This window comes from Heterocephalus glaber, unplaced genomic scaffold (assembly GCF_053883595.1).
Source record: "Heterocephalus glaber isolate CG9 unplaced genomic scaffold, H.glaber_assembly_v1.0 deba00001531, whole genome shotgun sequence".
NCBI classification, from domain to species: Eukaryota; Metazoa; Chordata; class Mammalia; order Rodentia; family Bathyergidae; genus Heterocephalus; species Heterocephalus glaber.
Window position 1 is genome coordinate 2,278,551 of NW_028258329.1, and position 25,154 is coordinate 2,303,704.

The following is a 25,154-nucleotide window of genomic DNA, read 5'->3' on the forward strand; positions in this document are numbered from 1 at the left end:
AGTAAGTTCAAGACCAAAAAAAGGTGTTTTTACTTTATCCTCAATAGGCAACAGAAAAAACGTACAACAGTACCTCACATTTTAGTTGCTATATGCATTTATTATTAGCTATTATTAATGCAGAAATAGGGGACAAAAAGCTCACAACCTATACAATTTCACAAGAAGCACTGTGGGGGGAAAAATAACTGGACAGATCAACAGTATCCTAGGGTCTTGGTGGACGCATTCCTGGGGGAGGTGGACCTGGAAAGAAAAACAAAATCCATGAGATAATTAGGTAAAAGGGATATAAATCTTCAAGGACCTGGCTCACCTTCTGAATTTCCTTGACTCCCTACTTACCTCTAATTCCTGGTGGAGGGGGTCTCATTCCTGGAGGAGGCATGCCTATTGGTGTCCCTCGAGCAGGAGGAAGCCCAATTGGTGGGCCCATTGGTGGTCTCATACCAGGTGGAGGAGCCATAATGCCTAAAAAAAAAGGCAAAATAAAGGTCTTATGAGTTGGTTTAGGGAAGTTGTTAGAATTCAGCCCAAAGCAATATTTAACCCAACACCAATGAGAGGGTCAAGTAATCTCACTCTGAATATTAACTCTGTATGCCATCCTCAATACAAAAGAGCCTACTGCCTTTTGTTAAATAAAAAGTTACCTAGGGCCAGGGACTTAGCTTAGTGGTTTCAGTGCCTGCCTCGCAAGCGCAAGATCCCAAGTTTGATTCCCTGGTACCTCCCAAAAAACCAAAAAGTTACCTGGTATAGACCCCAAATTCTAATTAGGCATTTAGTCAGAAGCTTAATTCATTACCTTCTTCACGGTATTATGAAACAACACCTCCTCAAGATCACAATATATAATCTCTCAAACATGCAAACTAGTTTACAAATCCCTTACCTGGAGGTGGGGTTGCTCTGCCTACAGGAGGGGGTGGAGTCCCCCTTCCTGGTGGGTACTGGGTTGGGGCTCCAGCAATGCTGGCAGTTGCAGCAACAGCAGCAGCTGCCACAGTACCCCTTCCCTGTGGAGTCATTACCTGAGAAGACATGGACAGCAGGACGATAAAAGGTAAGGAACACCTTCAAATTTGTACACAAAACACATAATGGTTATGTCCTAATAAATGCTAAGTAACTACTACAATGTTGCACTTCTCTTACTCTTATTTTATTTCTGCAGTGCTGGGGAACAAATTCAGGGGACGGTGCATGCTCAATACACATTCTATTAGTGATTACTCTTCTTGAACTATTAGTATCTAATAAACTCTCTGACCTCATTTCTGCATGTCTACCTATATTTTGTAGTCTGCAACATAACAGTGGTGACTTATGCTTCTCAAAGTAGCTTTAATTATTCAATGATCACTTCAACTTGCATGCTGTATTCCCTTCCTATTTGGCTATCAGTTCCTTCAGGAATAGTATCTGCTCAAACAGTGTAAGATACATATTTACATTTTAAATTTCCTCAGTCCCGGGCTCGTCACATTTTCCCTTTATCAAAAATCCTCCCCTGATCTGGATGTGATGAAACACACCTATAATCTCATCATTCTGGGACACTGAGGTAGCAGGATCATAAGTTTGAGCCTGACCTCAGCAACTTAGTAATTAAGACTCTGTCTCTAAATAAAAAGGGCTAGGAAAGTGTAGTTCAGTATGAAGACTCTGGGTTTACTCTCCAGCTCCGCCAAAAAGAAAAAAGAAATCCTCCCCTAGTTCCTCACCTGCTGGGATGGACCCCCAACTCCTCGGACAGGGCCTGCTAATCCAGCAGGAGCCTGGGGAATTGGTACACCAGCTGGTACACCTCTGCCAGCTGCCCTCCCAACCCCGGGACCTCCTGCAGCTCCAGCAAGTGGTACTCGAGCAATGCCAGTCTGAAACCAAAAAGTTTATAGCTTAAAACCAAATGCATTTTCCAAGTTTTAGGAGTCTTATTTAGTTAGATGTACCCACTATCTCCCCATGGCACCTATCCCACATCAGCACCATACGCTAATGAAAACGATCAATTATACCACAAAGATACCCTCCAAATTCCTAAAATGCACATACTTTTCAAAATTGAGGACAAACGTAATCAGCAACTTCAACCATAATCTAGGTCATACACAATGTAGACAGCACATAGAATTAATTCATCAAAATAGTCTTCAATCCTGAAAGTATAGATAATCATGACGTGACATCAAATGCTGGGAACATTTTACTTGACAAAATGAAAATGTACGGTGCCTCTCTTGTGTCTTGGTTTCAGTCATCTCAAATAATGCCATGTTTCTACACACTGAAATATTACCCTTTATGTGCCAATTAAAAAGAAAAGACAAATTGATAAAAAAAATAAAACTGTCTGTCCTGTCCAGCATGCTCCTTACATCTTTAGGTGGTGGGCCTTCCACAGTCATGGATACCAAGTTCTCCCCACGCAGCAAGACCAAACCCAAAACCCGCTTTTCTTCACGTTCTGGCTGTTTTGCATTCTTTGGCCTATAAATCAAAAGCTAATTTTAGTGATTTTAGTAATCCCAAGACTACTCACACACCAGAAGTACTAATTTAGATAAAAACTGATAGCAAGATTCTGATTGGGCCAGGGATTTAGCTCAGTGGTTCTACTGCCTGCCTCGCAAAGGCCAGGTCCCAAGTTCGACCCCAGGTACCAAACAAACAAACAAAAAAAATATTCTGATATAAACAGTTCAGATTTGCTCCATCCCCAAAACCTCTAGATTCAGTCAACATATGCATAAATAGTAAAGCTATTTAACTTCAGTCCTTTCATGATTGTGTTTTGATCACAAAAACATTACATAAAATTATTTTGTTATATATGCAAATGTCAAGACTAAGCCTTTTAAGACAGACTTCAAGTGTCAATTTCCATGTTAAAGTAGAAAGCTAATTTGTTAAAATCATGTAATAAATCTTGATGACAGATCTGAGAGGAATGGAAACAAACAGGCAGAGAGGAAACTAAATGTTAAATGTATTCCAACTCCTCAACCATGAAGAATGATTCTTTCTCAACCAAGATTTAAAGACCATCACAGAAGGCAACCAAGTAATGTTTAAAAGTTGTTATTTTGAGGCTGGGGATTTAGCTCAGTGGTTCCACTGCCTGCTTCGCAAGCGCAAGGACCTGAGTTCAATCCCCAGTACCAAAAAAAATAAAATAAAATAAAAGTTGTTATTTTGGTCATATAGTACACTTCCATTCCTCAGTAGTCTATGATTGTTTTTGAAAAATTAAACAGTTTAAATGCAGTGACTTCTGAGCATGATGGTGCTTGCTTGTGACCCTAGTACTTTGAACAGGCTGAGAGGATGAACTCAAGTTCAAGCTCACCCAGGGCCTACTTAGCAATTTGGTGTAAGACCCTGTGGTAAAATAAAAGAAACATTGGGCCCGGGATTTAGCTCAGTGGTTCCGCCACCTGCCTCGCAAGCCCAAGGTCCCAAGTTTGATCCCCAGTACCCACCTCCCCTCAAAAAAAGTCAAAAGAAATATTTGCAAGGGAAAGAAACAAATATCCAGGTACAGTGGCACAGGCCTATAATCCCAGCACTTGGGAGGCTGAGGCAAGCGGACTGCCAGGAATTCAAAGCTAGCCTGACCTACACAGTAAGTTCGAGGCCAGTCTCAACTACATAGTGACACCCTATCTAGCAAAGAAAAAAAACAGAAACAAATAAATTTAAAAATAAATGCAATGACTTATGCTTAGCCAAAGCCTGGCCACATCGTATTTTCCCAGCAACCTCAATCACCCTTTATAAAGTCAGCTCTGGCTTTGGATTCCCACTCCCTCTGACTTCAACACGCATCACCCAACCTGGACTTACTTGATCTTCCTAAACTCATCACAATCACAGAGGATCAAATTCATATGCTTGTCAAAAGCTTTAAAGGTGCCAATGAAGATCCGCCCATCTTGCAGGATGCATCGCATTCGGTAGTCAATGTGCTGCAGCATCTTGCTGCTCTTGCCCACAGTCTGGATGGAAACAAACGGAAGGAGGCAGCATCAGCGCACCTGAGCCTAATACTCTAACGTTTCCTTTACCAAGCCTGTACCAACACAAACTTAGATTCCTTAACTAAGCAAGTCTCCCTTGAGTCCCTTTCTCCACCATTCTTCCACACTGACTCAACACACTGGAAAAAGTTTCGGCCCAAGAAGCTACTACTCAGAATCATAGGCAATTTTTCATAACTGATTAATTTTTTCACAGATAGGGATCCATCAGCCTAGCCTATCTCCCTTTTACGATTTTAATGCCTCCATCTCCGCCTAAATACCACTTTCCTACAGAACTCTTGCACACTGTGGACAAATTCCTACCTCAAATCAAATCTGCAGGTGTCAACCCATTGGAAGAACAATATAGGGTAGCTCTCCAGAGTCTCTCAGATCCATCACACCCATACATCATTTCTGCATCTCCTCTTCCATTCATTTTTGTTCCCCTAGGCACTACTTAACATTTCATCCAGATCACATAGTTCTGAGATTTTAATAAAGATCTGGTGCTTCTCTATTAATTTAATGTGATCCTTTGAATAATCATAAAACATTATAAGTTTTCTCATAATCAATACCCGATTTTCCACCCCCTTGGAATTATGAAATTCTTGCCTTTATGAGAATGCATTGTCAGAATCCCAGAATTGCAGTTAGGATAATCACCATCTATTCAGACTGCATTCTTCTATGCTAATTAACTCAAATCCCACTGATTTTTTTCAAGTAGTCTGGTATGTGTATACCAGGCTTACACAAGAGTCATCTGTCTGCAGAATAGTGCCTTAAAACTATGAAAAAATACTGTTTTACACTTTTATACCAGTGGCATGGTGAACTGAACCTGGAACCTTAGGAATGCTAGGCAGGCTCTCTGCCATTAAGCTACACCCTTAGCCCTGAAAACTATTTCTGTATTTTCTCTGACATAAGACATCTCTCGGTACATTTTCCAAACTTTCTGACCAAAACTGACAGCATGCTGGATATCACCGATCTCTACTTGTCACTAAATGGAACCAGCATCCACCTCTACAGACAATCCATATTTCTAACTTCTTTCAGCATTCCAAGTCATCTACACTTTGGACCTTTAAATAGCTTTCCAACCTCACAACCGCAAAGGCTTGAGTTCAATCCCTGGTACCAAAAATAAAAATTAAAAATTAAAAAATAAAGTAGCTTTCCACCTCTCTGTGTTGATGCACATCTTACCATGATTGCTGTTCCACCAAATCCAGCGTCAATGATAAAATTTCAGGTTCCTTAATACCTAGGGGACAGCTATAAAGGTACGATGTAGGTTCTCCTAGAGACAATGCAAGGTGTTCACAAGTTTCACAGACAGCAGGTGGAGTCTGCAGAGGAAAACATGTTATAGTTGCACGGCAATCTACTGTTTTAAAATGGTATTTTTCTTTAAAAAAAATCACTATCATAATTTCAAAAAATTTATCTCCCCATGTTCCCATATCCATCCAAAGGAGTGACAAATTTCAGTACTCCCTTACCTTAATCTCCATTTTACACAGTTAGAATAATGAAGCTCACCCCAAAAAAAGCTTGGTTTACCAATCCCAAAATTTAACATCAATGTCTCAACTTATCCTGAGTTGGCTGAAACTTCATACTTCTTGGCTGAACCACATAAATGTTTACAACTGCATGCTGTTACCTCCCCTAAAGCACCTAGAAATGATGTTAGGTAACTTTCCTCGTCAAAAACCAACCACATTATGAATATGCATACGACAAATCTACCCAGTATAATAAAGGGTCTTCACCTGCTGACCACCACTCACTGCAAAGTAAAACTTAAACGGTATTCCTTTTACACCAAAACTTGGGATTAAAAGTAAAAGTAGCATCTTTTGGAGAAAGAGTTCCCCACACTGTCCAGGCTGGCCTCAAATTCACAGCCGACCTCACGCCTCAACCTCCTGAGTGCTGGGATTACATACAGGCGTGCACCTCCATGCCTAGCAAAAATATTGTTTCTTTACAAAACATACCCGTACTAATACCAGTATAAGGATTTCCAGTGTGCTTGTTCTCCACTGCTTATTATTTAATAGATAAGAAACACAAGTAAAACGGATGGGCAATTTTTTTCACAGTGCTGGTAAATTTAACTCAGCAACTCACGTATGCTAGGAAAAGCACTCTGTCAAGGAACTATAAAACTATACTACCAGCTCCTTCGTTGGGCAAGTTTTGAATAGCGTACAGTATTTCAGCATGTGAAAAATCAAATAATTCAAATGATGGTTATAATCTGCAGAAACATCACAACGAAGTGAAACAAAGCTAGAATTATATATCATTTGATCATAACAAAATGGTTGTACAATGCAGAAAAGATGTTTCCTTATGCTCCCAATTTTCTTTTGAGACATGGTCTTGGTATGTAATCCAGGCTGGCCTGAAACTCCTGCCTCAGTCTCCCAGTATCTGGGACTATAGGTTTATGTACTATACCTCTTATTGATTATAAAAATTTTATGGTTTATGCTCATAGCAGCTGGAGGCTTTTGGGGGATGACTGGATCATGGATGTGAGACACCGGATTAGTCCACTGATGGGTTTATAGCTGGATGTGATGCTAGAAGGTGAAGTCTGGTAGGAAGAGGTGGGTCACTGTAGGTGTGGCCTGGAGATATATAGATATATAGATAAAGACACATAGATATAGATATAGGTATATATAAATATCTATATCTATATATCTATATCTATATATCTCTCCTCTTCCCTTGATGGCTGCTGCTTCCTGCCTGCCATGAACTGTTTCTCCTCGGCAATGGCCATCTGCCTGCCACCCAGCCTTGGAGCCAGGCTGCTATGGACTGAAACCTCTACAAACTGTGGGCTAAATAAACCTTTCCTCTTTTAAAATGAGTGGCAAATATTTTTTCCTAGCGATGAGAAAGTAACTTAAGACATACACAAAACAATTTATAGGGATAGAGAAAACATACATTTCACTCAGAAATTGGGAACATGGGTTCACCTCCTGGAGTAGTAAAAAGGATTTCCCAAGGAGATTTGAAATTTAGCAGTTACCTGTCATCCCTAAATCTGGCACACAATTTTGAACCCTTATTATCAGGGAGGGAATACACCACTGTGTAAAATTTATCTCCATGGTAAAGGAGGAGAAAATGTTTCATGAAGAAGAGGACAGGAAGAGCAGCAACATCATACAGATGGATGGGCAGTCATGGCATATCTTCTGAGACCAAAGACACATAAGCAAAGGAACAATCTGCCATTCCTCACAAAAGCAAATGTTTTCAAATTTTTACACTGTATGAACTTACACATGATTACACTTCAAATGAAAACCTACTTTTAAGTCAAAATAAAAGATGATCATTCTTATCCAAAGCACATGAAATGAAACATCATGTAATAAATGAAAGCTCATTAAAATCTGTTCAAATTTGATATCCAGGCATGGTGGCACACACCTGCAATCCCAGCCCTCAGCAGGCTGATGAAGGAGGATCATGAGTTGGGGGACAACCTGGGCTACAAAGTGAGATCCTGTCTCAAACACAACAAAACATGTGCAAAAATTTGAAATTACAGGATACCTTAGAGCGACCCACTATATGAAAATGTACAAAGTAAGGTTATCAAGGAGAAAATACAACTAAATGGAAATTATTCATCCAGAAAATAATACAAATTAAAACCACAAGAAGCCACCCACGTGTAGTGGTGCACTCCTATAATCCCAGCACTCAGGAGGCTGAGGCATGAGTACTGCTGTGAGTTCCAAGCCAGTCTGGACTACACAGTGAGTTCAAGGCCAGCTTGACTTATATAGTGAGACCATCTTTTTTAAAAAAAAAAAAGGGCCAGGGATGTAGCTCAGTGGTGCAGTGCCTGCCTGGCAAGGAAACATAAACATAAACACACACACACACACACACACACACACACACACACACACAATAAAACAGCTTTACTGTGATTTTTTTTTTTTGGTACTGGGGAACAAACTCAGGACCTTGCACTTAGGAGGCAGGTGGCAGAACCACTGAGCTAAATCCCCTCCCTGTAAAATTTTATTTAATAAGAAACACAAAGAGACCAGGCGTGGTGGCTCATGCCTGTAATTCCAGCACTTGGGAGGCCAAGGCAGGAGGATTTCCACAAGCTTGAGGCCAGCCTGAGCTATATGCTGAGTTCAAGGTCTGCCTGAACTATATACTGGGTTCCTGCCTTAAAAAAATAATTAAAATTTAAAAATAAAAAACACAAAGGGAGGAGGAAGAAAGGAAGGAAGGGACCAGTGAGTGAATGGAAACCAAGCTTTTGTACATAAGGAAGGGAGGGGGCGTAAGAGAAGGGGGGAAATGGGATAAAATAAAATTTATTTTTAAAAAAATCAATCAATTGGGAAAAGAAAACAAAAAGACAAATAGTCTAATAAGTTTTTATAACAAACACCACTATCTGTGATGCTTAGAAAGTTGTATAACTCGACACTTAAGTCATACTAAAAAGTGAAATGACAAATTAAGTCATACAAATTAGCATCCCACATCCTACACTCGGATACTCATTCTACTAAACTTTTAAATGCCAAATACCAGAATTATAGGTTGCCTATCCTTTATCCAAAATGCTGGGGACCAGATTGTTTTTGATTTCAAACATTTTGGGTTTTATAATATTGGCATATATAAATGAAATACACTGATTGAAGAAGAGACCCAATGTGATATCCATCTTATACATACAGCTTGAGGTTAGTTTTATACAATACTTTTAATACTTTTGTGCATGAAACAAATCTTAATTGTGTACAATTTTCCACTTTTGGCCTCGAGACAATGGAGAGACATAGTTTCAGTCTCTGGAGCATTTTGGATTTTGGAGTAAGGATGTTCAACTTAGTGTGCTTTACTGTATTTCCTGCCATGCACTTTATATTTTGAGTGTAAAAGAAAGTTCTCAATGGTTAAAATATTTAAAAGCTCATCTACCTGTATAGGAAATGTAAACCCCATAAACTCCTCCACATTGCCACCCTGTATTCCAAGAATCATTCAGCAGCACTCTTCTGTAGCACCTTTCCTCACCAACTTTCGTATTAGGAGTACCTAAACTAGCCCAATCTTTTTTTCCTTTTTCTGTTTTTGGCTTTTGCTTTTTTCCCCTTCAGCACTAGGTATTTAATCCAGAGACTCAAGCTGAGCTACGACCTCAGTCTTTTCTATTTTGTATTTGTATTTTATATTTTGTACTGAATTGTCTCAGCCTTGAGTAGCTGGTATTACATGAAAAGAGCCACCATGCCTGGCCCTACCTTGGCTTTTTCTTTGCAACTGGCTCTGTAAAACAAAGGTCAGTAAATTATGCTGAGCGAGGGAATATATTAAATATTTTAAGGTTGTACCTGTCACACCACTCAAAAGTGACATTATACCACCAATGTAGTCATGGTATATATAAATATATTCCACCATGGTTAATATTCCAATAAATTTTATTCACAAGACAAGCAGTAGATGAAATATACTTTACCAACCGCTGTCCTAAGGAAATCCTAATGATAGCGTTATTTAGGTGGAACTAGAGTTTCAGAGTAGAATAAAACAGGACCTAGTATCAAAAACTTACACGGTACCACTTGCAAATCATAATGTATAATTAAAATGTTGTATCTGAACTGTAAAAGAATTTGTGAACTTAACTGAAGAGCCATAAAAATCCCTGGGTAAAAACATCAAATGCACACAGCTTCTCCTGAAAAATGCCTTTACTTTGGGAAGCAGCTGTGAGCCAGGGACCAAATTCCACTGTCTGTTTGCAATCCACCAAGTCCATGTAGCAACTAAAAGAACGATTGGTATAAATGACCCAGGAAGAGAGAATTTCTTAGAAAGGCTATCTCCTAAGATTTAACCTCAAAACTGTGGCCATAAGGTCTTAATTCGGGTTGAGGGGCAATATTTCAAAAACAAAAATAAAGAAAATTACCCATACGCCTTTCTCTTTGATTTACACACACACGCGCACACATATGCCAGAAATAAAGGCATTCATTCTTCATATAGAAAAGTCACAAAATCAAAATCAATTTGTGAATAACTTTTCTAAAAATACTGTAACCTAGCTGGGCATGGTGGGCATCCTAGCACTCGGGAGACTGAGGCAAGAGGATCACCCGTGAGTTTAGACCTAAACTTCACAGTGAGACCCACCCTATCGCAAACACCAAAAAATGAAAAATAAACAAGGAGTGACTTACCAACATAAAGTACAGACTAACTAAATCTGTAGTGCATGAAAAAATTTGAACACTATCTTTGTTATATGGTAATTCCTTTTCGGGGGGGTACCAGGAATAGATCTCAGGCCCTCGCACTTGCCAGGTAGGCACTGTGCCATTAAGCTACACTCCCGGCCCTTTATATTATATGCTAATTCAAAGAATAAATACATGAATGAAAACAGAAAAGTGAAAAAAAAAAGACAAAATAAGAAATAATCAGTTAAATTAAGTCTGGGAAATACTTAGATCCTCTAACATGCTGTTAATAAAAGTTATACATATACACAGTGCCTGTTATGCCTAGTGAATTATAACTAAAATAACTAATATACAGTTAACTGGCAATTAGTTTTTGGTTTGTTTGTTTTTTTTTCTGGTACTGGGAATCAAACTCAGGTCCTTAGTTTGCGAGGCAGGCAGTGGAACCACTGAGCTAAATCCCCAGCATGGCACATTAGTTTTTGAAGATACTAAAAACTAAGATATTTTGCAAAGGGACAGAAAAGATGACATCTCCCACAAAAAGTAATTACAAAACATTCACTAAAATATTCAATGATTGTCTAATGAAGTATTTTTCATATAAAGTTGCAAATCATTCCAAAATAAAATAAATACAGTCCCCTTCAATACATGTGATACCAAGATAAGTAATACAGACATGTTACAAAAGTGTCCAAGCAGGGACATTCAGATCATATTTCCGTTGGTTTACATTTTATTTAAAGTGCTCACTGTATTAAGCTTCTAAAATTTTTTTTTCTTTTTTTCCCCACGGTATCAGGGATTGCTAGGCCCTTCCCACTGAGCTACAACTCCAACCCTTTTCTGTATTTTCTGTATTTTTTAAGACAAGGTCTTGCTAAGTTGGCCAGGCTGTGCCTGAATTTGTGGTCCTCCTGCATCAGCCTCCCCCAGAACTGGGCCTAAATGTGTATGTACCCAAGCCCAGTGGCACTCTTATGGTTTGTTTTCACTGTGCTGTGGTTTGTGAAACTTTTAAGAAAAATATATTTTAATAATAATCATTAAGGAAACCTCACCAAGTGTAGTGCTAAATATCTATAACCCCAGCACTCAGGAGACTGAGGCAGGAGAACTAACATGAGTTTGGGATCAGCTTATGCTACACAGTGAGTTTAAAGCCAGCCTGGACTACGAGACCTTGTGTCTAAAAACCAAACAAAGAAAAACAAAGTAAACGTCAGAACTCTATTCTATTTATTTCTGATCATTCTGGAGTGAGTTCTCACATGTTTTTTTGTTGAAATAGGCTACCTTAATGTTCCAATACTCTTTAACCACCTCTCGGGGTCTCAGCTAAGAACGCCTGTCTCAGCTCCGCTTGGAAATCCACCACAGGAGCTTGCTGCTGCTGAGAACGCCTCGGGTACAACTGACACCTGTGACAAAAGCACAACATTGGTATATGAGAAGAAGACATTCGCCTACAGAAATAAGCACAGGTCTCTGCACAGAGAAACGTGCATGTGCCGAGCGGATACTTACCCAGTCTGGATATCCTGGGGTTGAGCCCAGGGCCTTTGCACTGAGCTATATCTCTAACCCTTTTTTAATGTTTATTTTAAGATAGGGTTTTGCTGAGTCCTCATTACACAACTTACTGCATCTCAAGAGAACTGGGATTACAGACACGCACCACCATACCAGGCTTGCGGTTATCTTCAACTAACTAAATATCCAAGAGCAATTATGCCTGTAGAAACACTATTGGTACCACCATCCACCCATTCATATTCCTGTTACCTATACGGAAACAATCCTTTCTTCAGTCCAATAGAGTGACATATGCTAAATGATTTTTTTGTAAGTCACTAAGAGTCATCTATATTGATCCTACAAGTCACTACCTAAAATAACTCCTAAAGTTCAGAATGTGTAAGTTTTCAAACTACGTAAATCTTGGGGTGCAATGTTGGTTCAATGATAGAATTCTTGCTTTTAAACTACATAAATCATTCATAATAAGCAAGAAATTCTATAGGAAGGCCCTCAACATACCCGAAGCATCAATAATCAGGTGCACCTACCTGGTGGCACATGCTTTTAATCCCAGCTCTCAAAAAGCTGAGGTGGGAGGATTTCAACAATTTGAGGTCTACCTGGGCCATCTGAGTTCAAGGCCAGCCTAAATTACATAGGGAGGCTCTGTGTCAAAAAAAACCAATATGGCCAGGGATTTAGCTCGGTGGTTTCACCACCTGCCTCGCAAGCACAAGGTCCTGAGTTCGATCCCCGGTACCAATAAAAAGAAAAAAAATTTAAAAAACAATAATAATAGCAATAATAATAATCAGGCTGTAAATATGATGATGTTGAGAAGAGATGTAGAAAATTTGTTTTCTACCCGAGAGGACAAGCCTGGAATGGGAGGGGAAACAACAGCAATTCTGTCCTTCTGGATTAAGGAAAAAAATAAAATGTGACAATAATCAACAGTAGCTAGCTTTAGAAATGGGTACATTTTCTACTTTTTCTTGCAGCTTTCAATGAGTTTTCAACGTGCTCTTGTATAATAAAGACTTTAACTGGTCTTTTTCCCTGATTCCTCAGAGATCATCTCTAAATCTTTGGAATTTGGGTCAGACCGAAGTGTGTGCTATTGAGGGTACTCAGGGTGGGAGCTAGTCAGGACACAAAAGGCCAAGCACAAAGTTAGGGGGATAAGGATTTCATTCTCATTTCCCAGGAGGAAAAGGGAGCTGTAAGATGAATTCAGTCACATTGCAAATGATTTGATTTCATCTACATAATGAAACAAACAAAAAAACCCTTGATATCCAGAGTTTTGCTGAACCTACTAGACCTTTCCTTAGAGGTTGATTTGTAGCCTTTATAATAAAACTATGGCTGGGGATATAATTCAGTGATACATCACTTGTCTAATATGCATAAGGCCCACGTGTGTGTGTGTGTGTGTGTGTGTGTGTGTGTAAAATTGGAGGGGGGTATGCTAGGAATTAAACCCAGCATGGTAGACTAACTACTCTCCCAGTGAGCTACATTCTCAGACCTAAATCATAAACTTAATTTGGCTATTCTCAATTCCATTTTCTTTGTTAGTAAAAGGCATCCAACTATTAAATCTAACAAAATTCTCAAAACTGTTTCAGAAAAAGGTAAAATTTGATTTAAGAGGGCCAGGAATAGAGCCAGGAATTTAGCTCAATGGTTCCGGTGTCTGCCTTGTAAGCAGAAGGTCCCGAGTTGGATCCCTGGTACCAAAAGAAAAAAAGAGGGCCAGGGATTTAGCTCAGTGGCACCAAGCCTGCCTCACAAGCACAAGGTCCTAAATTCAATCCCGAGTACCGGGGGGATAAAAAAATTGATTTAATAAAATTTGCTATTCTAGTATCCCCTTCTAGATTTAAACCTGGAATCCAAATATTATGGTAACATTGAGAAGTAAAATGTAGCCTACACAGGATTAAATTCATAAAATCCAGGATATTAATATGGAAAGACATTTCAAGTTGTACAAAGACTAAGATGACTCTCCATCCACAATTTACAATCTTCCTCAAACTCAATTCATCCAGGGACAGGGAGGATAATGTCCAACACCCCAAAAGAGAACTGCCTTGGGGACAGATGTGCTGGAAGACAAAAAAAGCATCAATTCCAGGAGTGAAAAGTGAATTTCTATTATACTTAATCTGTTTCCATCTTGTTTTTCACTCAATTTTGTTTGGAGCTTTTCAGAAGATATTACTTTTAATTATTTAGGACTGGTATGCAAAAAGCTCTTCAGGGAAATTAATTCCTAATGCTTATTGTTTGGGAGATCATCAGAGATAGACAAATATTAATGAACACTCATACTTCAACACATCCAATATGACTTTTAAGTGTCCCACTCCTAAAATCTTGAGCTTATGAACCATGGCAGGGCCAATCATTCTTGCTTATACTTTTTTATTATCTACTGACTCTGAAGAGAGACAACTGGGAAAACTGTACTATTTGCCTAAAACAACACTTATCTCTTATCTGTCCCAAACTAGGACACTACAGTATTCACACAAATATACACAGTGGAAATCAGGTGAACTCAAGTGACTTCTTCAAAATCATCACAATGTTTCCACTAATTTGGACAAAAAGATACCTGAAGGCTTACCTCATCAGAAAACAAGATGAAGATAAGATCAGTTGTCAATTAACCTACTTGTTGAGGCTAAGCACAAGGAACTGGATGGATCTTCACCTACTAATGTACTCCCCAACATGGGGCAGGGAATTTAGCTCAATGGTGCAAGGTCCTGAGTTCAATCCTGGTACCACAAACAACAACAACAACAAAAACTCTAAAGTGTTAAAAATACTAAATAAGAGGGGAAAAGGGGAAAATCTTACCTTCAAAAAGCAGTTTAAAATGTGCAAACCTTCAAAAATTTTCACAATGAGCTAGTAATTAAGTAAGACAAAGATGCTAACCACTTTCTACAAATTAAAAGTGTCTGTAGATTTGAGGAAATAAAATTAGTATTAATACACTTTATTCAGCACTAGTGTTCTTATCATCCCTGTTAATAGCCAAAAACTGCAAACAAAATTAATCACCAAGTAGGCTGATTAAAGTAAATTATATACTACTCATACTCTGCAATCTGTAACATAAAGCAAGTTTATAGGCACTGAAATGGAAATGAGTTTTGAGAGCACTGTCAGAAAACAACACAAGAGTCAGTGTCAAGCAAACAACACAACTAAAATATTACACATGTGTATCCCATCTTCTTTTCTCTCCCCTTATGCAAGTATGTAAATATTACATGTGGACAAAGAAGGCCTGAAAAGTTGGAGAACAAGTACCTAAGGATTAGCTCTGGGGAAGCAGAGGAAATAAGCTGGTGGCGGCTCTAAGATCAGACTTAATTTTCTGAGACTTATGCATTATTAGTACCTTTAAATTTGAAAAGAACAAATATATACAATGACATTTCTTCAATGCACTGAACATTTGACAACACAAACTAATTTAATAACATGAAGAAAACAAATAATTTAAATATTCATACACTTAAAGATAAATACAGAATTTTATAAAGGCAGAGTGAAAACTCATCAAGATATATATAAAGGAAACACACTAAAATCATGTTGAGTTAGGAAAATATAAAGATGATTTCATTCTTTTAATACATCTTCTGGAGCTGGGCATGGTGGCACATGCCTGTAATCTCAACACTTAGAAGGCAGAGGCAGGAGGATTGTCACAAGTTCGAGGCCAGCATGGGCTATATACTGAGGAGTTCAAGGCCAGCCTGAACTATATGCAAGACCCTGTCCGAAAATGAAAGAAATGAATAAATCTTCTGTATTACATGTATGTGCTTCTTCCATTAATTAGGTGCATTTTACTCTCTTCAACTGCGCACTATTTTGGATTCTGAGCAAAATGTTTCTGGACCAGATCGTACTCACTCTTGGTTGCTCAAGGAGGCTGTCCTTCTACGTTTCACTTGGACTTCTACCTCTGGCACGTGCTGCTCTGTAGTTCTTCTCAGGTGTAAGCGATCCCTGAATTTAAAAAAAGAGATGTTTTTAACAGACTTCACCAATTTATGAAACTACTTAAAGGTTAGATTTAGAAATCTAAAATAAAATGAATAGTTATTTAGAGACAAGGTCTCACTATGTATTCCTTTAACTATGGCCTCAAACTAGTTGTGATCCTCCTGCCTCAGCCTCCAGAGTGCTGGGATCACAGCCGTGTGCCACTGTGCTAAAATGTAATGGATTATTAAAATAATCCACAGATCAAAACTAAGTAAAATTAAAATGTTAGATCTTTACACTTCAAACAATAGGAATGTCCAATAAGCTGACTTCAAAACTGGTTTGGGAAAATATTTTTAGGTCATCATTTAATAATTTTATAGTGGAATAATAGAACATAAAAATTAAATCACAAAATACCTAACAAAAATTCTCATGCAAATACTGCTTTCTTCAGATTTTACAAAACAAGAGACAAAGACTGACTAAGCACAAAGTTATCAACGCAGGCAGGGGACGGAGACGCCTCCATGTTGAGATCGGCAGAACAGCTCACAAAATGGCTGCTCTGGGAAACAATCAAATTACTCACTTGTGGCAGCCATGTGAGGAACTGCAGGAACCATTTGCAAACTCTCATGAAGTTAAAACTTTTAATTACATTTTTAAAGCTAAGCTATTTCTCATTACTCCAGAATCAAGCCTCTGTTGAGAGACTTTGGTAACTTCATTTCAAAATAACGAAGCAGAAAGGATACACTAAGGGCCTTAACAAAAAGTCATGCAACATAAGGGACTAAGCTTTGTCCCAAGTCACAGAAGTGGCTCACATTCCCCACCTTGAGAAGAACTAAGTGGTGAGCCAATTATTCACTGGACAGGAGAGACCTTGAAGCTTGTGAGGCCTTGAAGTGGAATGAGGGAGGCCTTTCTAAAGAGACCTGCAATTACCAGATCCTTAACCCATTCATACTGAATACAAAAGGGTGGAATGGAATTAAAAAGTTTGTAGATATTTTTAAAAAGTTTGTAGATAATCAGAAGATCAGAAATTAAACCAAAATATGTTTGAAGCAATCAATATCACCATACAATTTAGAAAAAAAAACAGGTAAATGATAAATATCAAATGAAAACCTCCAGAATCTCGGCCAAGAGTGGTGGCTTTGGACTGGCGAGTAATTAAAACTACTTAGGGAGGCTGAAACGGGCGATAGCAATTTCCCAACTAGCCTGGGAAACTCAAAATAATACAAAAAAAGCTGGGGATGTACCTCAGAGGGATTTAATCTCCAGTGCTGCCCAAAACAACACTGGGATTTTGCGATTTTTCAAACTACTTGAAATTGGTAGGCTGAAGAACAGAATGATTTTCAATTTGAGGTCACTGAGAGACACAAAACAATTTTTTTAAAACTCCAAAAAGAAAGGAAAGAAAAAAAGAAAGAAAACAAGAACAAAGCTTTTCCAGCTTCCCAGAATTACATTTTTTTGGTTGTTGTTGGTACCAGGGATCGAACTCGGGTCCTTGTGCTTGTGAGACAGGCAGAACCACCGGACTAAATCCCTGGCCCCTAGAATTACATTTTTTCATTGTAACTCAGGACAGCCAGATGTACTAGACTGCCTACATTACATGAGGACAAAAATTGATTAAAAGAAAAAAGACAAATTTGGTTAATTATTCTTTCTTGTCCAATTTTTACCTCAGCTCCAACTACAAAAATTACCCAAAGTGACTCTCCCTGCTGTCCCAAGGTGAGCTGCTTGCTCCACCCTACCCTCCCTTGGCCTCAGGTCAGGCCAGGGAACTGGGAGCCGGGGGAGGGAAGGGAAACTAAAGTAATGATGATTTGTTAGTATACCTACCATCGCCCATCCCGCACGACCCTGAATCACCTGCAACCCTCCACCTAACAATAACCCCAGAACAGAAGAGCAGGCCACAAGTCTCCACCATGCTGTGGGGGTCATTAAGATTCCATCCTCCATTCCTGCTCTGGGAGGAGATAGCCGCAGCCTGGACAGCTAGGTGTCCAGCATGATGAGGGCACCTCCTTCCCTCCCTTCCTCTACAAACTGCGAGGAAGAGGGCAGAACAGGACCAGCAGAGGCTGCTGCCCAACGAGGTGCGGGGGAAGCCTGCCACCCCCTGCAGGTCTCAGGCCTGCTCCACCATAAGCTCCACTGTGACACAGGCAGAGGCAGAGGACTTGACCTAGCACCTGCGCATGTAGCAAGCTTAACCCTCTGGAACTGCGCAGAAGGGAGTAGGTCTGTCAACCACCCTACCCTGCAGTTACCTCAAGGCTGCCAGCCTAGGAGGGTGTGGCCATCCATGCACTTAGCACTCACCGCTAACGTCAGCAACGTGGGGGCCCAGAACCTCCAACTTTACCTCCGCTGCAAAACCGAGCTCTCCCTGTACCCACCCTACACACCTCCCTTGGAACCTCCATCTGGACCCCAACCAACACCCTCAGAAACGACCTCAGGCTGGAGGACAAGGTCCACGTGAGTCAAGACCTGCTGCGACACAGATCTGGATGCGGCACGATGCGGCAACGACACCGTAGCACGTGACTGCAGACCCGTTTCTGCGGAAACAGATCACGCCCAGGGTTGCTTTCACCAACACCGAAAGTCCTACAAGGTGGACTGCGGGCTGCAGACGCAAATTTTCAGGTTACGACCCGCGCGCTCACACAGCCGGCTCGCCCCATGATGCCGCGCTTGGCCTGCCACTCACCCGCCGCTTGCCGCCAGGCCTTGCCGGGCCGGGCCGGCCTGGCCACACCGCAGAGTCTGCGCATGCGCCGCACTGCAGCACAGCAATCTGCGATCTAACACATCTTTAATATGATGAAAACCGAGCTTCTGCAAATGCAAAGGGCCCAAGAGTCGAAAGGAGCAGAAAAGGAAGGGCGAGGAAACTGAAATAAAATAAAATAAAATTTTTTTAAAAGGAGGAGCAGGAGATAAAGTAGAATGTCTACACGCCAACTCTCCATGATAAATGTAATCATTACATACGGCAAACATTTCTAACAAAATAACAAAACAAAAACAAGAAAAAGAAGTAGTCTTTGTGGGGACTGTACTGTGGATAACACCTTTTAATTCTTTTTATCCCCTTCTCCTGCCATTGGTCCCTGCTCCCTCCAACTTTGGTTCCCATTTACATTTGCAAAAGCTATTTCAACTTTTTCTTCAATTCTTCAATTTACCTCCTTCCCTCTCCCTTCTCCCACTGCCTCCAACTCCATCTTGTTCCTCTTTTTATTTGAAAACCATCTCCCTGCTTCCTATTATCTCGTTTTTGCTCTTTATTTACATTTTGGGTTTCTCATCTAAGACAATGCTATACGAAATGTTAACAGGTACTAATACAAAATAAACAAATAAATGAAATAAAAACAGAAGAAATAAAGTGGTATTTGGACTGCAGAGAAGGTCTGATTGGCTCCTCAGCCCTCACATCCAACCAAGTCATCTGCCATTTGGCTCCCTCCTCTTCCTGGAGAATAACATGACAGTTACTAGGCCTGCTTTGAAACATACATCTAAATTACAAGTAACTGAAGAAACTGGACTTGTGTGGTTCCCTTGCAATTTGCACATGAACTCTTCCTCACTTTGTCCCTGGTCCTATTATGTCATTCATAAGGATATTCACCATTATATTTAGGGACCATCCTTAGAATGTTCTCATTTCTAGAATCCTACCTGCACTACACTTGAAAAAATTCTTACAACAAATAAAGTCCAGAGTTTCTGCTTGGGCATACCTTTTAGAGATCTCCAAAAAATACATTACAGATGAGAATTACTACCCAGGGTTAGCAGCTTGGAAGAAATACTTGGGCTATCCCTTAGAACTGTCTTCCTAAATAAATCATTATTATTCTGTTCTAATGCCTTCGGCCTTGGCTTTGGGTACTACTAGTTCATGAAATGATATTCAATACTAACTAGCAGGTTTCTTTTCAACAATATTCTGCATAACTGAGAATTTCATAAAGTTCTATGTTCTACTTCTTGATATGTCACTTTGGAAAAAGAATTTTATTTACCTCTAAAGATTAATTAAATCAAGGCTGACAATGTAACTGCAATGGAGGAGGGTTTACCTATTATGCACAAGACCATGAGATCTTTAATGCCCAAAGTGCCACAAAAATTTTTTTTCAAAGAACCGGTATTGATTTTCCTACTTTAAGGATTTATGGTATCTTACACAAGTATAGACAAAATAATCAATTTGAATTGAATCAAATAAATAGAAAAAATAAAGGTGAAAAGGGGTAAGAGAGCTACGAAGTATAGACATTTAGTGAAAACTACACTTCATAATGTTCAACAGCAACTTGGTAAGATAAACTTCCCATATGACACACATTTTTCTAGCATTTCATTCAAAGATGCAAGCACATACATGTCCCAAGTATCCACACAATTAAGATAAGTTTTTATTTAAGTATTTGCACATATAATCTGTAGAAATTAATGGGTTTCATTGTGGCATTTCTACATATGTATATAACTTATTTAATGCTATCCAAACTCCCTAACACCCTTTTTACCCCCAATCCTACTTGCACCCTTCCCCTTTTATATTAGTTGCCCTCCCATTTTCATCTTTTTTTTATTTCTTCTTAGTTTTGTTTTGTTTTTGGTTTTTTTTTGGTACCGGGGATCAAACTTGGGTCCTTGCATTTGTGAGGCAGGCAGTGGAACCACTGAGCTAATTCCCCGGCCCCATTTCTTCCTAGTTTTAACATGTGAGAGTAAACATGCAATACTTTGGGATACTGGCAAAAACAAATTAATTGTAATTAGTTTTTACAGGTAGGTTACAACTCTTTCAAGAAATATTCTAATAGCTGTGTGGGGTTTTCTGTTATGATTTTGATTTTAATCACAAAGGAATAAATAACTGCGATTTCTGCTCCGGAACAGTAAGTGAAAGATGGCTGCCCTGTGCTCCCAAGCGTGGGAAACAGTCATGTGCTTCAGCTTGCAATGGGTATGCCCGGATGACAAGGATGATGCACACATGCTTAATAGAAGCGGTTTCCACCCCCAGGTAGGGGATAAGAACACATTTTGCAGTTTGCCATCATTTTACTAGATACTGGGGACTGGATCCACTGTTCCTAAATGGGGAAACAAGGTAGAAGAAGCGTCATCAGTAATTTCTATCTGAAATATCTTAGTGCCTGTGATGAATTCTAAGTAAATAAATTTATAAAGTTTCAAAGAATTTTTATTATTAAGGGACATATTAAGATCCCTTGTTCTAAAACCAACAGACATAAATAACAAGAGAAAAAAATGATCAGAAGCAGTAATTTAAAACTGCAAGTAAAAACAACAGTTACAGCAGTAATTCTATACCCAAGCACACTCCCTGACCAGTAAGATTCATTGACCTTTTCTGGCATTTATTCTCAACAAAAACAACAGCATCAACACCTCGGATTCCAGAAGACCAGTCATGGCGTGGCCCTCAACATGGTAGGGATTGCACACTGATAGTCTCTAGTTGAAGAAAATCACCACACTAGTGGAGTCAGAATGTGATATTAAGAAATTAAGGCTACTAGAAACTTTAATAATGCAATACAACTTTGAAATTACCCCATATGAAAAGGAGAAATCAGAGCCTATGTGTGACGGGGGAGTTACAGTACATAAGGAGTTAATGAAGCTGCTTTGAAAATGAAGAATTGGACTGTGTGTAATTAAGATAAAAAAGAAAATTCCAAAATGAAAAGCAGTTTTGGATACAGCTTTACAACATCTGTAAGTGACCACGAGTGCCTGAAGCTGCACAGCAGATATGGGTTGGCAGCACCTTTGATGATCAGCAGACCCACCACCAGACAATAACCCAAGAGCAGAAAAGCAGGGCAGAGGACACTCGTCACGCTCTGCAGGTAGAAGTGGACACACCCATGGCCGCTTTCTCATTAGGGTCCTGTCCTCCAGTTGGGCAATGTGGGGAGTGGGCTACAGCCAGAAGAGCTGGATAAAGCCTGCACCAAACTGTCTCCTTCCCTCCTCTTCGGTAAGAAACAGTGGGGAAGGGGATGAACAGCATCTGTTGTCCTTGCTCAGGTGCAGGGGATGCCTGCCACCACCACCTCCCACATACAACCCCTGTCTGTTCCACCGTGCCAGACAGGTGGCTGCCATCCTGCCACGCCTGCTGCCCTTGCATCTAACCCCCTACATCACTTTGCGGAAGCGGCTGACAACCACCCTAGAACTGCAGTCTCCTAAACACTGCCCACGTGGACAGGGTGCGGCTGAAGTACCAGCAGAACATATATGCACAGACCTACGAAAACCATGTCCACTGCCCTTCATCCTTGAGGAGGGGTCGGGCCATCTGCGCCTGCGCAAAGAAGTGGTGCTGCAGCAGCCGCCATCTTCCCGGGCCACACAATGGCACAGACGCAGTTGCGAGGCCGCGCCAGCCTGAGGCGGCGGTCAGTGACGCGACTCTAACCACCGGAAAGGGGGGTGGTGGCGACCGATGGGGACCGACCATCCTGGGGCGTCAGCCTGGTCTCAATCTTATACAACAGCCACCGAGGAGAGGGACCCCACAGGCATAAAATAAAACAGAAGCAGGAATCAAACCCATCATTCCCTACATCTCTTCTGCAGGGAGCGCAAATGACACAACCGGCAAGACCTAGAGGCAAAGAGCCCCGCTACCAGCTCGCGGGAGACCCCGGGCCAGCACCCCACAGCCCTGCGCCCCTGTGCTCCCGCTCTGCCCGCAGCGGGACCCCGCGCCCGCACTGGCCCGCCGGCCATCCTCCCCACACGTAACCCCCAGAACCACCACGACCAGGCCGGCTCAGCCTGGCTCACGTGCTGGACGGCGCGCGGGTCACCCCAACGCCGGGCCATTCTGGGGACCCGTCCCCGCAGACCTTCTACTCCTGAAGCCCATACTCGGGGCACCCTGTGCCCACTGAGACCACTTCAGACCAAAGGACAAAGGCCCACCGAGCCAAGCCCTGTCGCCAGAGACCCACAGGCGGCACGAGGCGGCCTCGCCACTGCGGCAAGGATCCGGCCGCTCCGGGAGAACCATACATAGTTCACCCGAGTCCTCCAAGGTGGAAAAGGCAGACTGTGGCCTGCACGGACGCGAATTTCCGGGTTACGACCCGCGCGCACACACCTGGCTCGCTCCATCGCGCCGCTGCCCGCTCCTCACTGCTCGCTGCCAGGCATCGCCCGTCCCCGCCTCTGCGAACTGCTCACTGCCGCACTGCAGAACCCTCTGCGCGTGCGCGCGCTTTATAGTGCGCATGCGCCCAGCTGTATCGATGTGGGTGACGTAGGTCAGGGGTAAAGTGCTTCCTAGACAAAATGAGGCCCTGGGTTCGATCTCACTCCCCAAAAACATGTCAGTATGCAGTGGTTTTTGATTTGCGAAAATACTTCAGTTTCTAGCAGTTCATTTTTACATTTTCATAGAGTAACATGGACAGTTTACTCTGATCTCGGGAGCCAGTAGAAAGTAAAACGTGAAATTAAACTTTGAAAGCGAATTATGTAAATGTTTGTTAGTATGTTGAAAACATTATGAAAGATACTCACCTCTGTAATGATGCAAATCTTACAATGAGACTCCTTTGATTCAAATTCTATGATGCGAGGCCGCACTGTTACCATGGGCAGGTTACTCAGCGTTCTCTTCAGCGTTTTCCTCCTCTGTAAAACTTAAGAGATTGTGTCTATATCATACAATTTTATGAGAAATGAGTTGATAAATTTAGACGGGACTTTGGGGGAATGGTATAAAATTTTAAAAATTAAAAAGAAAGAAAAAAATGATAAACTTAGAACAGGGCCTTCTATATACTGTCAGCACTTTCTATGTGTTAGCTCTCAAAATTGGAACTGACTACTACAATGGATCTTCCCCCCGGGAGTGAGAACTGCATACATACTTGTTATTGTTACCACTGTTGTGCACTAATCTCCATGTCTTACTCAGATTTCCTCAGATTTTCCCTAATGTCCCTTTTCCATTGCAAGGTTCCACACATTACACATGCTGCCCATTACAGTCATGCCTCTTTGGTTTTCCTTGGCTGTGACTTGAGAATCGTTTCTTCATTTTACTTCATGTTAGGGCTTTGAACCTTTTCACTGATCACGAAATCTTTTTGCAATTAAAACGTAAGTACTGGGCCGGGGATTTAGCTCAGTGGTTCCGGTGCCGCCTGACTCTCAAGTGCACAAGGTCCCAAGTTCGATCCCAGTACCAAAGAAAAAAACAAAAAACATAAGTACTATCTTAATAAAACTATATTTAATTCTCAACTTTAATCTACTTATCTTATGTTTTCTACCTATCTTCCACACTTTTTGTTCTCCCTTTTGGAATTTTGATTGCCCTCCTTATAATCTCCTGTGTGTTCTACTGAATTAAGAACTGGTCTTGGGGCCTGGGGGTTAGCTCAGTGGTTCCAGCACCTGTCTTGAAAGTGCAAGGTCCCGAGTTTGATCCCCGGTACCAAAAAAAAGGAAAAAAGAACTGTTCTTTGGATACCAAAAAAGGCACGATGGATTCTCTCTGAGCCTTACACCCAATCCAAAGTCAGCTGCCATCTGCTTCACTGATCTCAAAGAGAAAAACTTATGTCAAATAACAAGCCCGTTTTTCTTTTTACTTTTCTTTTTCTTTTTGAATCAGGATCTTACTATGTAGTTCATGCTGGTCTTCAACTGGAGAGTAAAAAAATACAGAAAATGAGATTCTGCCAGTAAATTTTGCCATAAAAATAATGCTAGATCGTGCTGTATCCTCCAATCATTCAATTATTTCCCAAGTAAACTGTAACAGAAACTGGTGGCAGTGTAAACTGGTGGCAGAATGAGACCACCCAAGCAGGCTAGTGAAAGCAAAGAGGTACAGGTTATTCACCTCGGCAGAGGTGGACTGACGCCAAGTAAGAGGCTGTCAGCCCCGAACAAAGAAAAGGCAGGAAGCTTTATAGGGTGCTGGAAAAGCGATCTGGCACGCCTATCACATATAGGGATTAGAGCAAATATTTGTGGTCCAGGTCCATGCAGAGATCAAGGCAGATACATGGATATTTTCAAGTGACCTGGCATTGAAAAGATGCTGTACTTTGTAGTTGTTATCTCTATGTTGAGAATATTCCATCCTGTGTTCTGTTCCATCTGCTCCGAGATAGCATGGCTTTTGCCTGCAGAGACATTACCTGCATCGGCTGCCTGTTTTGTTGTGGATTTTGTATCTTGTCAAACTGAAGCTTGG

At 40.8% G+C, this 25,154-nt stretch overlaps 2 protein-coding genes across 4 annotated transcripts; both read right to left on the minus strand.

Moving 5' to 3' along the window:
• Nucleotides 1-74: 74 nt before the first annotated feature.
• Snrpn (small nuclear ribonucleoprotein polypeptide N) lies at nt 75-5,386 on the minus strand. Its single transcript, XM_013075131.2, has 7 exons — nt 5,244-5,386; nt 3,850-4,001; nt 2,382-2,493; nt 1,728-1,880; nt 896-1,034; nt 346-471; nt 75-246 (listed from the first exon to the last, which is right to left on the minus strand). Exons 1-7 carry the CDS (start codon nt 5,244-5,246, stop codon nt 209-211), a joined length of 723 nt encoding a protein of 240 aa, XP_012930585.1. The 5' UTR covers nt 5,247-5,386; the 3' UTR covers nt 75-208.
• Nucleotides 3,961-23,224, minus strand: Snurf (SNRPN upstream open reading frame). 3 transcript variants are annotated; one of them, XM_004852639.4, is made up of 5 exons: nt 23,043-23,224; nt 15,767-15,862; nt 11,597-11,721; nt 5,244-5,386; nt 3,961-4,001 (listed from the first exon to the last, which is right to left on the minus strand). In XM_004852639.4, exons 1-3 carry the CDS (start codon nt 23,054-23,056, stop codon nt 11,616-11,618), a joined length of 216 nt encoding a protein of 71 aa, XP_004852696.1. In that variant the 5' UTR covers nt 23,057-23,224; the 3' UTR covers nt 3,961-4,001; nt 5,244-5,386; nt 11,597-11,615. The 3 variants fall into 3 exon arrangements, with proteins under 3 accessions (XP_004852696.1, XP_087044376.1, XP_087044375.1); XM_087188250.1 differs by lacking the exon at nt 23,043-23,224 and adding an exon at nt 22,185-22,228; XM_087188249.1 differs by lacking the exon at nt 23,043-23,224 and adding an exon at nt 18,591-18,898.
• Between the last annotated feature and the right edge of the window lie 1,930 nt (nt 23,225-25,154).